General features: G+C 42.2%; 1 protein-coding gene across 8 annotated transcripts in view; it reads left to right on the top strand.

The window, feature by feature from the left end:
- The window catches only part of NUP155 (nucleoporin 155), a 41,393-nt gene that overhangs the window by 2,289 nt on the left and 23,212 nt on the right, over window positions 1–15,892 (top strand). For 3 of the 8 annotated variants that reach the window (XM_082337222.1, XM_082337228.1, XM_082337227.1), the window contains exons 1-15: window positions 658–891; window positions 4,377–4,514; window positions 4,855–4,951; window positions 6,134–6,204; window positions 6,782–6,874; window positions 7,699–7,865; window positions 8,315–8,420; window positions 8,750–8,823; window positions 9,140–9,231; window positions 9,364–9,461; window positions 9,556–9,708; window positions 11,524–11,624; window positions 13,088–13,258; window positions 14,620–14,730; window positions 15,640–15,734. In XM_082337222.1, the coding sequence (XP_082193348.1) occupies window positions 756–891; window positions 4,377–4,514; window positions 4,855–4,951; window positions 6,134–6,204; window positions 6,782–6,874; window positions 7,699–7,865; window positions 8,315–8,420; window positions 8,750–8,823; window positions 9,140–9,231; window positions 9,364–9,461; window positions 9,556–9,708; window positions 11,524–11,624; window positions 13,088–13,258; window positions 14,620–14,730; window positions 15,640–15,734 (1,703 nt within the window). In that variant the 5' untranslated portion in view covers window positions 658–755. Of the gene's footprint in view, window positions 1–657; window positions 892–3,263; window positions 3,428–4,376; window positions 4,515–4,854; window positions 4,952–6,133; window positions 6,205–6,781; window positions 6,875–7,698; window positions 7,866–8,314; window positions 8,421–8,749; window positions 8,824–9,139; window positions 9,232–9,363; window positions 9,462–9,555; window positions 9,709–11,523; window positions 11,625–13,087; window positions 13,259–14,619; window positions 14,731–15,639; window positions 15,735–15,892 lie in introns of those variants that run through there. The other 5 variants (XM_082337223.1, XM_082337225.1, XM_082337221.1 and 2 more) reach the window with 5 other exon arrangements.

Raw genomic sequence — 15,892 nt, 5'->3', positions numbered from 1 at the left:
CGCCAGGGGAGGTTTAGGTTGGATATTAGGAAAAACTCCTTCACCGAAAGGGCAGTCAGGCACTGGACCAGGCTGCCCAGGGAAGTGCTTGAGTCCCCATCTCTGGAGGGATTTAAAAGCAGGGTAGACGTCGTGCTCAACAACATGGTTTAGTGGTGGACTTGGCAGTGCTGGGTTAACAGTTGGACTTGATGATCTTAAGGGTCTTTTCCAACCTTAACGATTCTATGATCCTATCTTTGACTGAGCTGTCTCAGGGGGCCCCACAACAGCTACAGCGACCACCGAGCAGACAAGCAGACGGGGAACCCCCCAGGCCCACAGAGCGCTGACAGGAACCGCTTCCCGCCGCCCTCCTCCAGGCCGCCCTGTGCCTTTGAGGGCCGTCACAACAGACCACGCCTGGCCCTCGGCTGGCCACAGGGACGGCGCGGCGGCCCACCGGGCGCCTCGGGGAGGCACTGCGGCCCCGACGCCCGGCTTCGGCAGCTCCTCCCCAGCCACCCTCGACCCCCGGCGCCCGCCTTTCTGAGGGGCCGGGCGGGCCCCACCGCTTCCCGCCGCCCTGCCCTTCCCCCTCTTTCCCGCCGGCGGAAGCGGCAAGCTGCGCGGCGGAAGCGCGTCACGCGCGCAAGGCCTGCCGGGATTTGGCGGGTGGCGGAGCGGCGGGTGGCGAGCTCGCGCCTTCCGGCCGTGCGCGGACTTCGAACCGGCCCGGTCCCGGCCCCGCCATCGGCATCGCCGTCGGCATCGCCATGCCCGCCGCCATGAGCCCCGCGGCGCCCACCGCCCAGGAGGCGCTGGAGATCGCGGGCCGCATCATCGACCGGCAGATCCAGGATGATCGCTGCTACCCGGACCTGTCCGAGCTGCTGGCGGTGCCGGCGCCTGGTGAGGAGCGCTTGGTGACCCCTCTGTCTCCGGCCCTCGTCGCCTCAGCCGCGCCGGTGCCCCCCGCCGCGCCGCGACCCCCGCAGGGCCTTGGTGGGCCCTGCCCGGCCGGCCGCGGGTGGGCGCCCTCAGCGGGCAGCCAGCCGGGCACCACCCCGCCCCCGTGGCGGCTGCCTCCCTGGCAGGGCCCCGGGGACAGCGGCTGCTGGCCCTGCCTTCTCGGGGACGGCGACAGGGCTGAGTCTGAAGGCTCACAGGCTTGGGGGGGAGGGGGAGGGGGCGTGTCGTGGACGCTTTGGTGCATGGGTGAAAGTTGTGGATGTGGGGTCTCTCCAGGACAGGGGGGAGCACTGTGGGAGGAACGAGCTTGGGTTGGCTCCTCAGCCCCATCTCATAGAATCATAGAATCGTCAAGGTTGGAATAGACCCTTAAGATCATCAAGTCCAACCGTTAACCTACAACTGCCAAGTCCATCTACATCATGTCTTCAAGGACTGTATCTATCTGTTCTTTAAATACCTCTGGGATGGAGACTCAACCACTGCCCTGGGCAGCCTCTTCCAGTACCTGACTGCCCTTTTGGTGAAGAAGTTTTTCCTAATATCCAACCCAAACCTCCTCTGGCACAACTTGAGGCTGTTTCCTCTTGTCCTAGCACTTGCTACCTGGGAGAAGAGACCAATCCCCACCTCACTACAGCCTCGTGTCAGGAAGCTGTAGAGAGCAAGAAGGTCTCCCCTCAGCCTCCTCTTCTCCAGGCTAAACAACCCCAGCTCCCTCAGCCGCTCCTCATAACACTTGTGCTCCAGACCTTTAACCAATTTCGTTGCCCTTCTCTGGACACGCTCCAGCACCTCCATGTCCTTCTTGTAGGGAGGGGCCCAAAACTGAACACAGGATTCGAGGTGTGGCCTCACCAGTGCTGACTACAGGGGCACTCTCACCTCCCTGGTCCTGCTGGCCACACTATTCCTGATAGAAGCCAGGATGCCATTGGCCCTCTTGGCCACCTGAGCACACTGCTGGCTCATGTTCAGGCAGCTGTCAACCAACACCCCCAGGTCCTTTTCCATCAGGCAGCTCTCCAGCCACTCCTCCCCCAGCCTGTAGCATTGCATGGGGTTGTTGTGACCCAAGTGCAGGACCAGGCACTGAGCCTTGTTGAACCTCATACAGTTGGCCCCTGCCCATCGATCCAGCCTGTCCAGGTCCCTCTGCAGGGCCTTCCTACCCTCCAGCAGATCAACACTCCCACCCAGCTTGGTGTCATCTGCAAACTTACTGAGGGTGCACTCAATCCCCTCATCCAGATCATTGATAAAGATATTAAACAGAACTGGCCCCAGTACTGAGCCCCGGGGAACACCACTTGTGACCAGTCGCCAGCTGGATTTGACTCCATTCACCACCACTTTCTGGGCTCGGCTGTCCAGCCAGTTTTTAACCCAGCACAGAGTGCACTTATCTAAACCATGAGCAGCCAGCTTCTCCAGGAGAATGCTGTGGGAGACAGTGTCAAAGGCCTTACTAAAGTCCAAGTAGACAACATCCACAGCCTTCCCCTCATCCACTAAGCGGGTCACCTTGTCATAGAAGGAGACCAGGTTAGTGAAGCAGGACCTCCCTTTCATAAACCCACGCTGGCTGAGCCTGATCCCCTGGTTGTCCCGCACTTGCTGCATAATGGCACTCAAGATGATCTTCTCCATGACCTTCCCCAGCACCGAGGTCAGGCTGACAGGCCCGTAGTTCCCCAGATCTCCTTCCGACCCTTTTTGTAGATGGGTGTCACATTTGCTAACTTTGAGTCATCTGGGACCTCCCCGGTTGACCAGGACTGTTGATAAATGATGGAGAATGGCTTGGCCAGCTCCTCTGCCAGCTCCCTCAGTATCCTCGGGTGGATCCCGTCTGGCTCCATGGACTTGTGAGCATCCAGGTGGAGGAGCAGGTCGGTGACTGCCACCTCTTCAGCAACTGGGACTTCATTCTGCATCCTATCTCCATCTCCCAGCTCAGGGGCCTGAAAACCCCGAGGATGACCAGTGTGACTATTGAAGGCTGAGGCAAAGAAGGCATTAAGTACCTCTGCCTTCTCCTCATCCTTCGTGGCAAGGTTGCCTTCTGTATCCAACAAAGGAGGGAGATTCTCCCTGGCCCTCCTTTTGTCACTAACATATTTATAAAAACTTTTTTTGTTGTCTTTAACGCCGGTGGCCAGTTTAAGTTCCAGCTGGGCCTTTGCCTTTCTAATCTTCTCCCTGCATAACCTCACAACATCCTTGTAGTCCCTCTGAGTTGCCTGCCCCTTCTTCCAAAGGTGGTAGGCTCTCCTTTTTTTCCTGAGTTCTAGCCAAAGCTCTCTGTTCAGCCAGACCGGTCTTCTCCCCCGCCTGCTTGAGTTGCGGCACATGGGGACAGCCTGCTCCTGCGCCTTTGAGATTTCCTTCTTGAATAACGTCCAGCCTTCCTGGACTCCTTTGCCGTTCAGGACTGCCTCCCAAGGGACTCTCTCAACCAGACTGCCTCCAGAAGGTGAAGAAAATGGCACTTGTTTTCCATTCTGTCTATTGGGAAGTCTGTTGCAGAATGCTCTTAGGGTCACTAAGTGCCCAGCACCATCCCTAAGTTACAAGCAGCCTGAAAATCTCTCTTAAGCCTCTGAGTGCCTTCCCTTTTTCTATAGCTGTATGCCACGTGTAGTTATGATGTAAGGCATGCCTCCTCTCAGACATTTGTTCTTAAAACATCGAGACAGCCTACTTCATTGGTGCCAGCTGTTTGGCAAAGTGGTCTGTGAAGAGGCACTGTAGAGCTATAGATGACCTAATTAATATATATCCAGTAGGTATCAGGATACAAGCAAAGAGTCTGTTTTCTGTTATGATACGATGTGACGTGCATGGCCAAAGTGTAACTGCTCTAGCAGCATCATGGATACATGTCACATAAAATAATGGGTATATATGGCTATTTTAACTTGATACTGGGAGCACAGATCAGCTTTTCTAGGTGAAGGAATGTGCTCCTGGCTTGTTCACATGACATATCTAATGTCTGGCCATACAATGAAAAAAGAGCTGGAGAGTATCACAGTAAAAATGGGGTAAAGAATAGGCTGGGGTCCAAATGAGTTATTGTGTTTATTTGCAAATTCATTTGCTTGTGTCTGATTTGAGGTTTAGATTTATTGTTTATGGTCCTGCTCCTGCAGAAAACTTTGTTCACACATCGTGTGAGTAGCGGTATTTAAATGCTTGAAGTCTGTGCAGCATCAAGGCATTTTTTCTGCGTAGTCTGAAGGCCTGTATTATTCATCTAAAGTAAAATGGGAAATGCTATTAATCTAATTCAGATTTCACAAATTAGGAAACAATCAGGTAAAGACACAGAACGAGAATATAAACCTTTTTTGTAAATTTTTCATTCTTTGTAAGAAATCTAATCGTTTTGGCTTTTTTTTTTTTTTTCCTCTTAATTGCAGGTAGCCCTACTGTTTCTGGTATGTCAGATATGGATTATCCTTTGCAAGGACCAGGTTTGCTGTCAATACCTAATCTTCCAGAGATCAGCTCAGTTCGCAGAGTCCCACTTCCTCCAGAGCTAGTGGAGCAGTTTGGACGTATCCTGATGAAAAATAATGTGTTAGGTTGTGTAAGTCATTACATTAGAACTGAACTTTTTTCTTCCATAATCTTCTTCCCTGATCTTTCTGTCAGACTCCTAGTAATGAACTTTGATATTGTTCACATTCCCTTTATAAGGCTTCAAGTGGTAACAAGGTCCATTTGTGTAGAGTTGCTGGTGGAATTAGTTTCTATATGAAGAACTTTGAATGTTTAGGGTACATCGTTTGTGTACTACTGTATATAAAATAATATTAATTTTTTTTAAATGCCCCCAAAGGGATTTTGCCTTTGCTAGCCAAAATACATTTAGTCCTTACATCAGCAGTGCTTCAGATATGCAGTGCAATTGTATGATGGGAGTATTTCCAGAAATCAGCAGAGCTTGGCTGACTATCGACAGTGACATTTTTATGTGGAACTATGAAGACGGGTATGTAGAGAACACATTCCTGATGATATTTCGTTGGTATTATACCAGAATTAAGCGATTGCAGTAGTGGGAGATGGTTTACTGATAGCACAGAGGTATGCTGTTCAGTTTAACTTATTTTGATTCCTTTTAGGTTTTACTAAAAGATTTGAATAATAAGTGTGTAAGGATTTTTAAGAGCTAGTAATATTGCTGCCAAATCATCTAGGGATGAAGGAAAGGAAAATGTAGTTACTTAGGGTTAGACATAGCTAATATCCTAAAGTTATTGCTGTATTTATGCCAGGGCTTTGCTTATGCCAAAAAAGTAGAAAAAAGTTATACTAATTGCCTAACTTTTATAAGTAGATTTAGTAAGTACTCTGATGCATGTACAGTGGCCAGTCATTCCCACAATGGTAAGTAATACAGCATTAGTACTTTGACGTATTGTGATTGAAGCTCTCCTGCCTAGCTTATTTTAAGGATGCATGAAACTGAAAATAATTTCATTATATTTTCAAATGGCAGTGATATGTTTACAATTTGCAGGTTTGCTCTTTATTCGCCTCTATAGTAGGAATTCTTTTACTAAGAATTGCTTTATACATATAGTTACATTTCACAAGAAGATTAAAGTTCAGGTTGTGGCTCACATAGCTCCTATCCATATGATTATATTGTGTCACAGTGTATTAAATACGTTCCCCAAATAAAACAACACTACATGATGTTAATCATAAGGTGCTGGGGAGGAGGTTGGGAATTCTTGCTTTAGATTATTTTCATGGGAAAAAAAACATCATGTAAGTTCCTCACTCTTGATGTTTAATCAGCATTACAGATGCTGCATTATGCAATTCAGAGTAGACTCTATTAATTAATAAAATCCAAAAATATGAAACACTGCAGTTGGGTTTCAGGTTGGAAGCTCAGCTATAGGGGCTCCAAGCAGCTCAAATGATTGCCTATATAGTTTTGCTGTGACACTTCTCTGTCGTTCCATTCTGCTGGACCTGCTTTCATCCAGAGCAAAAGACGTAGATGGCTTCAGAGTGTTACAATAAGTATTAATGTACGTGTATGTACATGTACTATGTATTTAAATGTACAGAATCTGATTTTATATACTTTGTTATTATGTGATACTATGTGACAAGTTTTATGCAGGGTTTGGGGTTTTTTTTTCTTCTTTGTTGACAGGGGAGATCTTGCTTATTTCGATGGCCTTAGTGAAACTATTCTTGCAGTGGGTCTTGTAAAGCCAAAGGGAGGTAAGGAATACATGACAGTGACTAGAATTAGGCAGTTACTGAACCTTCTATACATGATTTTTTTATGCATATGTGAAAATCTGTGGTTTGTGTGTGTATATGTATACACGATGTATGGATTTGTTTCATTTTTAGAAACATTATGAAATTAATTACAAGCCAAAAATAATGTATTGTTTAACAGCCATTTGCACTGATAAGCTTGCATTTTTTTGCCACATCGTACTCTAACATTTGTACTGTTTATAAATTTACACATTCAAGTGATAACTTTCATGAGATCCTGGTTTATAGCCCTCCCAGTTCTTTTGGTAGGTACTGCTTAGATAACATTGAAGTCAAACTTGAATTGGCAATAAGAAAAATGTCATTTTAAAGATGCTATATTTCATGAACTGGAAGCTGAAATGCTGATTGATACCCCTTTCTAATTCTAGAGTTTCACAGATCATTAGGTCTTAAATATGAATATTCCCTCTAATCACTCAATGTGCCTTTACAATGGATACATTGGATACGTTATTGTGGTCTGAGAGGTTGGCTACAAACTAAAATTTTATTTTCTCACCTTCTTTAGGTATCTTCCAGCCTCATGTACGACACTTACTTGTTCTGGCTACCCCCGTGGATATTGTGATTTTAGGGCTCAGCTGTGCTAATATACAAGGAGGTAATTCTCGCTTCTCCTCTCCTTCTCAGTTGTGCATTGACAAGTACACATGGCTGCTTTATTAGTAGCTATTTAAAAAAAAAACAAAAAACAAAAAACCAAGAAAAACAAAACCATGTGCTAAGTGCTTTGCTAATTTTTAAATCATGTTACAGACAGGGGGAAATAATTTTTATGGGGTGTATGCTTGCTGGATCATGGACTCCGATAGGAACGTTGAGTTGTATTATTCACCTGTTTAACATAAAAAGAGCTATTGAAACAAGTACTCGTGTTAATTAAACAGGATGTTGGAGAGGGAGAGCAGAGATGAGCATGAATCTTGGAACTGGTCAATCCAGTTGACTAACCTGGTTGGCATTTGTATTCCAGCCACAAAAATTGAGAACCTGATACCATTTTTTTATGCCATTTATATTAAGAGAGAAAATACAGAATGGTTTGGAGAAAGTGAGAGGATTACAATCTTTTGTTCTGTTTTTATACTATCTTGATGTGAAAGAGAAAAAAAGTAGAAATCTGAGTTTTAGACTTGTCACAATTTAGCAGAGGTGACAGCGTATAGAAATGAAAAACATTGCATTTCCTTACTTGGAAACTTATACGGAGAATTCACTTTTTTTTTTTTTTTTTTAAAAAATAACAGAAGCTTTGTTACTCTGCAGTTTACTTTGGAGAATAGCTATTCCAGAATGTGTTGAGTAATTATGAAATTAGCTGTAATTTTTCCTGTTTTCCAAAATGCTTCTTATCACAGACCTGTAATATTTATTAGAACAACTTAAAAACTAAAGAGGATTTGTTTGTTTGTTTGTTTATTTAAGGTACTGGATCTCTCAATGACAGTATGTCAGGCGGAATGCAGCTGCTACCAGACCCTCTCTATTCGCTCCCTACTGACAATACTTACATTCTGGCAATAACATCCACTGATAACGGGCGTATCTTTTTGGCTGGAAAAGATGGCTGCTTATATGAAGTAGCATACCAGGTGACTATAGGTTTTACGCACAGGCATTTTTCATTGTTTCGTGGTTGTGGGATCTATGCACTGAGAGTTCTAAAACGTGAGGTTTGCCGTCTTTTTTTCTACCACGATTATGTTGCGTGGCTTGGTTGCACAACAGCTCTGATGTCTTAGTGTAGATGCATTTTCTTTCAAGTAGTCATAATTATATGAGGAATAGCAATGCAGCTTTGGTCAACTTCAAAAATTAAAATTCTGACATCCTGCACCCTTTTGTGTGTAAAATTTTCCTTTTAATGATCACATATCTCTTTCAATTGAATAGTACATACTTTTTCAATTAAGTCAATGATGTGTAGTTAGATTTTTACTTGTTTTCATACTTGTCCTGTAAACAACCTTTTTTAATGTAACTACTAGTTTGGATTTTGTTTTGGTTTTTCTTTCAATGCTGTATTTGTTTCAAATTGTAGGCTGAAGCAGGCTGGTTTAGCCAGCGCTGTAGAAAAATCAATCATTCAAAGAGCGCGCTGTCTTTCCTTATTCCTTCATTGCTACAGTTCACATTCTCAGAGGATGGTAAGTACTGATGTTAAAGACTTACCCAATAGTATAATGTAACCTTTTAAATAATATTACCAAGAAGTCAGACTCCATAGTTTCCTCATTCAGAGTATTTTGTTATTGTCAATGAAACTTGCAGTGGCTGATGATTATAAAAATCAGGTCACTTGTTTGTGTGTCTAGTTCAGGATAATTTCTTTCCAAAGCCTGGAAAGTTTGACATTTATGACTAAAGTTAGTGTTAACTCTACAATGAATTATTTTATAGATACTCTGTCTCAAACTTGTTTTCACCAAATCCAGTGTTCATTTGCTGGTTCTCCCTTTTTCCCCTGCCTCCACAGATCCTGTAGTTCAAATCGCCATTGACAACTCTCGAAATATCTTATACACCCGCTCAGAAAAAGGAGTGCTGCAAGTATGTGACCTCTTCTAATGACTGTTGGCTATGTTACTATTGTGTATATAACTTTTTATGTTTTCCTCAGTACCTGGAAATTCTCTGTAGGTATGTCAGGATATTATTCCAGGTTTTTGGTTTTTTTTTTGCAACAAAGTGTGTGCTAAAGATCTAAAATACTTTCTTCTGAGGAAAGAGTAGTATTTTGATCTTCACCTCAATTATACGGAATCATGAGGACGAAATAAAAATAGAGCTTGAGTTGCTGCTGCGTAGATGAGGCTGTATTAATTAATTCAACCATAAATCACTAAGCTGTGTTATTGAATTGCAGGTTTATGATTTGGGACAAGATGGTCAAGGAATGACCAGGGTTACTTCTCTTTCACAAAATGCGATAGTTGCTGCTGCTGGGAGCATTGCCAGGTATATTTATGACAATTATGATGTGAGAGGCTTCCTTTAAGGCCAATAGTTTCACATTATATTTTGGAGAATGTTGTTTGCTTATTTCTTTGGTTTGAGAGTGTATGGGGGTTTTTTTGTTTTGTTTTTTAGAACAATAGATCGTTCTGTATTTAAGCCTATTGTTCAAATAGCAGTGATTGAAAATTCTGAATCCATAGACTGTCAACTACTAGCAATCACACATGCAGGTAGGAAAGCAGTGCTAATTCCCCCGCTTCTAAACTGATAAATGGCATCTGCACAGTTTAGCAAAATTGTGATCTTTTTTTATCTTTTGTTCAGGTGTCCGACTGTATTTTAGTACTTCACAATTTAAGCATCCAACAGCTCGTCCCTCCATGTTAACCTTGGTGCATGTCCGTTTGCCGCCCGGATTTTCAGCTTCTTCTAACGTGGAGAAGCCCGCAAAGGTTCACAGGGCTCTTTATAGCAAAGGTAAGCAGTGGAACATGGCTCAGATGAGACTGATTTTTTTTGGTTGGTTGGTTGGTTGGTTGGTTGGGTTTTTTTTGGTGACAGCACTATCACACTGGTTTTACATTGGGGAGTTCAAAGCAGTGGGAATAACTGAGAACTAAGATGGCTTCTGTGTGTTAGTGGGACAGTTTTTGGAAGTGGAAGGTTGTCATATTTTTCGGAACTTAGTTCTTCTGCAAGGTGCAGTGTTTGTGCAGAGAACTCTGTTCATGTGTTAATCAACCTTTTTTTCTTCTGATCTCCCCATAAAATAGATTTAATGTGTTCAAATTCACCTACATGTCTCTAGCCATGTGTGATTATTTCTTCAAAGCAGGGGATAGAATATGTTTCTTGCCTATTTAGTGCCTCTCATGCTGAGCTTAGTGTGTGCTGACTGTTGTTTATTTATTGACTCGTTTAGCTACTGATACCATATAAGATACAAAACAGCTGCCAGATGGTTCCAGCTTTATGTCACTTCTGATTGTAGGCTGAATTTTTAAAAGTGCTGCAGAAACGTTTGTGTGGGGGGGAATGTCTCTATGTTGCTGGCCCTTTTAGTCATGCATACTGATTTTTATACTTGGAAGTCATTTCCAGGTGACTTTTCATCCATGATTTCTTTAAACGTCTCATTTTTGAGGCGTGTTCTATGTATTTTTGGCTCATTTTTGTTTGTACCTTTTAGAGTAGATGGCAAATGGTGTTAAAAGTGACCTTTTGAAGAAGCCTATGACATACAAACTCAGGAGATATTTGTTGTTCAAATTGTATGATTAGGACTTAAAGGGGGATTGAGTGCACCCTCAGTAAGTTTGCAGATGACACCAAGTTGGGTGGAAGTGTTGATCTGCTGGAGGGCAGGAAGGCCCTGCAGAGGGACCTGGACGGGCTGGATCGATGGGCAGGGGCCAACTGTATGAGGTTCAACAAGGCTCAGTGCCTGGTCCTGCACTTGGGTCACAACAACCCCATGCAACGCTACAGGCTGGGGGAGGAGTGGCTGGAGAGCTGCCTGGCGGAAAAGGACCTGGGGGTGTTGGTTGACAGCTGCCTGAACATGAGCCAGCAGTGTGCTCAGGTGGCCAAGAGGGCCAATGGCATCCTGGCTTCTATCAGGAATAGTGTGGCCAGCAGGACCAGGGAGGTGAGAGTGCCCCTGTAGTCAGCACTGGTGAGGCCACACCTCGAATCCTGTGTTCAGTTTTGGGCCCCTCACTGCAAGAAGGACATGGAGGTGCTGGAGCGTGTCCAGAGAAGGGCAGTGAAGCTGGTGAAGGGTCTGGAGCACAAGTCTTATGAGGAGCGGCTGAGGGAGCTGGGGTTGTTTAGCCTGGAGAAGAGGAGGCTGAGGGGAGACCTTCTTGCTCTCTACAGCTACCCGAAAGGAGGCTGTAGCGAGGTGGGGGTCGGTCTCTTCTCCCAAGTAACAAGCGACAGGACGAGAGGAAACGGCCTCAAGTTGTGCCAGAGGAGGTTTGGGTTGGATATTAGGAAAAACTTCTTCACCAAAAGGGTAGTCAGGCACTGGAAGAGGCTGCCCAGGGAAGTGGTTGAGTCCCCATCCCTGGAGGTATTTAAAAGAAGGGTACACGTGGTGCTTGAGGACATGGTTTATTGGTGGACTTGGCAGTGCTAGGTTAATGGTTGGACTCGATGATCTTAAGGGTCTTTTCCAACCTTAACGATTCTATGATTCTAAAGATTGATTTTCACTAAACAAGGAATGATTTTGTGTCTAATGCACAATTATTGCTTCTAATACAAACTTAATATTGTGGTTCTTGCTAGGAATCCTGCTGATGGCAGCTTCAGAAAATGAGGATAATGACATCCTGTGGTGTATCAATCATGATTCTTTCCCTTTTCAAAAGCCAATGATGGAAACACAGGTAGTAAAGCAAACTTTTATACAATTTTGATGGAATCTAGATACTATTTTTTCCTCTCTGATAACAGATGCTTGAATAATACTAACTGCAAGAAATGGGTAGTTCACATAACTTCCATAAGGAGTTCGGAAACACTTAAAAAGCTACTAATCAATATGCTTCAAAGCAAAAAAAATTAGTTGGCAGTTTTGTCAGTGAATGGGAACTCATCTCTTAATAGCAATTCCTAGTTCAGCCGTACTTTCTAGGTTCATCCAAGCTATGTATCAAAAGCAATTGCCTTGACTTCTAAGACTTGACTTCTAATTAACATATTTGAAAACATTGTTGTCTATAGCATGCTGCATATTGTGCACAAGCCCAGGAAGACATGGTCCACAGTCGATAGTGGTGTTTGTTGATGAGAATAAAATTTGGCAAAGATTGTTTAAAATGTAGGTGCTAGAAATTCTAGGGTTTCTTTATGTAAACTGATACTCCATGTCTTCATTAAATTTCAGAAATTATTAATCTCTTCATTATTTCACTTTTTTTTTCCGATTTTCCTAATTGTTACATAATTTGGTTTTTAAGAGGGGTTTGGAGGGGGTTCGTTGTCTTATGCATCAGTTCAGGGAGAACATTTCATGTATTCCAGCTCTGAAGGAAGTCTGAAGTCTTTTGCTGAAGTAGAGGAGTGACATGTCAAAAATAGTATTCTTGGGGGAGCAGTGGTAGAGTTGAAGTGAATGCAGAGACTGTATAAGTTAAAAGTTTCAAAGTCAGGTTTTGATTTATCTGCTGTTTTAATAACTTACAAAGGAGCTTTATAATTACTCCAGATCCCTTCCCTGCAAAAACTTACACATAAATATCCCAAGTGCTGACTTCTTTCTTTGTTCCAAGGCATTTGACAGTAACAGACATCTAGGTTTCCCAAACAAAACTGCAGCCTGTTCTTGAGCAGCAGTTCTTCCTTGTCAGCATACACAGTTTTCTGGAATGTCTTCGCTACTGTATGTCTCTTCCTACGTTATATTTGAAGTACTGCTGCCAACTGTGGAAGTCTTTATGATTCAGTTGCAGCATTTTTTGGTTCTTCAAGAAATAATTTAAATTCATGATACTTTTGGTACTTAGTTCTGATATGGTTAGCATACTGTTTCTGTTTATATTGTGGCAGTATTAAAGGATCCCACTTTGCAAGTTGTTTTATGTTTAAATGCAAAACGCTATCCTTGTCCTCCAAAAGAAGCAGTATATTATTCCCTGTCTCCCAAAAGCACCAGTGTATATGTAGATAGCTGTAAATTTGGTGGTAACCTTCTGTTAGACGATACAAGAACTTGCTTATTTGGGTTTTCTTGTGTCAAGAGTAGATTCTATTCTGTGTAACTTTAAATGGTAAATAGTAAAATATCACCATGGATGTACAAAACCCATGTCTGTTACCAAACTTTGGATAATACCTATCTGTTGTTCAGATGACCACCCGTGTTGATGGACATTCCTGGGCTCTTTCTGCTATCGATGAATTTAAAGTTCAGAAGATTGTAACACCGCTGAATAAAGATATTATTCCAATAACTGATTCACCTGTTGTTGTGCAGCAGCACATGCTGCCACCTAAGAAGTTTGTTTTGCTTTCAGCCCAGGTAAGTATTACTTTTCTTAATATAGAAAATCAGAAGAGTAAGTACAAAGTTAGAAGACTGATCTAAACCTGTAAATGTTTATTCATTTTGGATATGTTTTAAGGATTATATTCTGAACATAGAAAGGAATAAGGAAGAAGATTGCTGAAACCATCTGTATCTATTTTAAATTTACTCAAAGCTATTGGGTCAGCTTCTCTTGTACAGTGTATTAATAGTTTTTGTTGGTCTCCTGAGACCCTTGTAGATACAAATCGTCTAAGAAGTTCTTTTAACCTTAGTTATACTCATGATTATATGAAGCTGAAACAGACACTGGCTGCCCAGAAAATATAGTTTGAGTAGATATTGTTGGCGATTGAAATTTGAATAAATAATTTCTTCTTTGTCATAGAAGAAGTCCCAAAATGGTTTTTTGAAAGGGTTTTAGAAACAAAAACCCACCAAAAAAAAAGAAATTAACTTTTCTATTTCTCTTTTCTGATTACATTTAGCAATATTCTAGGGCATTTAATATCTTGACCAATAAGCAATTAAAAAAAAAATATGTTTAATTATTAATGTCTTGCAACCTCTAGACTCAACCTGCATTTGTTTAATAGCAGCTGTTTTGTTAAAGGCACTACCTCTCCAGTAGTTAGTATGGATGCAGGCAAGATCATAGAATCATTAAGGTTGGAAAAGACCTCTGAGATCATCAAGCCCAACCGTTAACCTAACTGCCAGGTCCATCTCTAAACCATATCCCTAAGCACCACATCCACAGGTTTTTTGAATACTTGAGGGACTGTGATTGCACCACTTCCCTGGGCAGTCTGTTCCAATGCCTAACCATCCTCTCCATGAAGAAATTTTTCTAATATCCAGTCTAAACCTCCCCTAGCACAACTTGAGGCCATTTCCTCTTGTTCTGTTGCTTGCTACCTGGGAGAAGAGACCAGCCCCCACCTCGCTACAACCTGATTGTAGAGTCTTACCGTGCCCTTCATCCTGAATTCTTCAAGCATTTTTCTTCCAGGCCGTTTTGAGGATTTGCAAGATACATAAAGCCTTTCTTTTCTGTGTATACTTGCTATACGTTTGTGTTGTATGCTTCATGTTAGGCTAAGAACAGCAAAATTAATTCAGTTTATGGAGAGTTTATAGCCATTGCAGTATTATTCCTGCCTTTCCTAGACTTGCTAGAGAATTTTCTGCAGGTGAGTGGGAACGGGGCTTTAGGCACCATTCACGTTATATTTTGATCCAATAGTGCAACAAAGGAAAATTCAGAACTCTAAAGAGAAGCACTGTGGGGAGGGGATGTTGGGATGGCCAGAGTAAAGACAACTTTATTCTAACTCATTTTGGGTTACTTTTAGGGGAGCTTTATGTTTCATAAACTCAGACCTGTTGATCAGCTGCGTCATCTGCTTGTTAGCAATATAGGTGGAGATGGAGAAGAGATTGAAAGATTTTTCAAGTTGCATCAGGTAAGAACTTTTGACCTTTTACGAAAAATGGAAGATTTGTAATATTTATGTAAATCTAATTACTTTCTTTAGCATCTTTTTGTTGTTGCTATAAACTTCTAGTTAACATTTCATTTATCAATTAAAGTATTAGCTTTTCCTCCTGTATTGTCTACATAAAACAAGATTGTATAATGAGAAATAACTTCTCACTTTGTGATATCTAAAAATGGAAGTGTAAATCACTTTCCCTGAAATTCTTATATGTCTTATATGTATGCAGAAGTATAATGCAGTTCTCTGGTTTAGGAAAGGAGTTCATTTAAGAGCAGGGGAGAAAGTTTCTAAAAAAAAGTTAGATTCCTACACTACAAGAGGTTTTTGCATTCTGAAGGCCAGTAGAAATGTTTACAATTGGTCTATTTTTTGTTTAAGGTAAATAACAAACAAGGAGGAAGGAAGCTATTGTGGATTACAATTTTAATTTGTAATTAAATGGAACTGATTAGTATCTGTAGTGAATGTTCACTGTAATCTACTCCCCTGTGCTTTGATATGACATACAAAGTGATATTTTAACATGCCATGAGAATATGCAAACCATTATTTGTATAGATTTTTTTCTTCAGACAGTCTTCTGTAGAAATTACATGAATCTTAGTCATAATTAGGTGACAGACATGGAGATTGTTTCCTACCAGTAATCATACTGAGTTTGCAAAAACTGTATGTAACAAAAACTTACCTGCTACAGTGGGATGCCTCACTGTGATTCACTTCCTGTCTGTAATTGGGAAGAGCTGATTTCCTTGCCTTCTAAATAAAATAACGCAAAAAGTATTTATCATTTAGTTATTGAACAATATAACTTCTGTACATTTCTTATCAACTTGATATAAGTTACCACACTAATAGTATAATATGCCTTAGGAGGATCAGGCCTGTGCCACTTGCCTTATCTTGGCCTGTTCTAATGCTGCATGTGATAGAGAAGTATCTGCCTGGGCTACTAGAGCATTCTTCAGGTAAGTTTCAATTCTGTAGGTTGTTCTGAATATTATGCTCGGGATCACTACAGCCACTAAATAATTGTACAGACTCTTGAACCTGCTGCCTGAGCGACCATTGTTTTAAAATGAGCATAGACTGTTAAACCCAGTGGAATATGCTTTTGCACTGATTT

This window comes from Platalea leucorodia, assembly GCF_965183815.1.
Source record: "Platalea leucorodia genome assembly, chromosome: Z".
Taxonomy (NCBI): domain Eukaryota; kingdom Metazoa; phylum Chordata; class Aves; order Pelecaniformes; family Threskiornithidae; genus Platalea; species Platalea leucorodia.
This window is presented reverse-complemented; position numbering and strand designations above follow the sequence as displayed.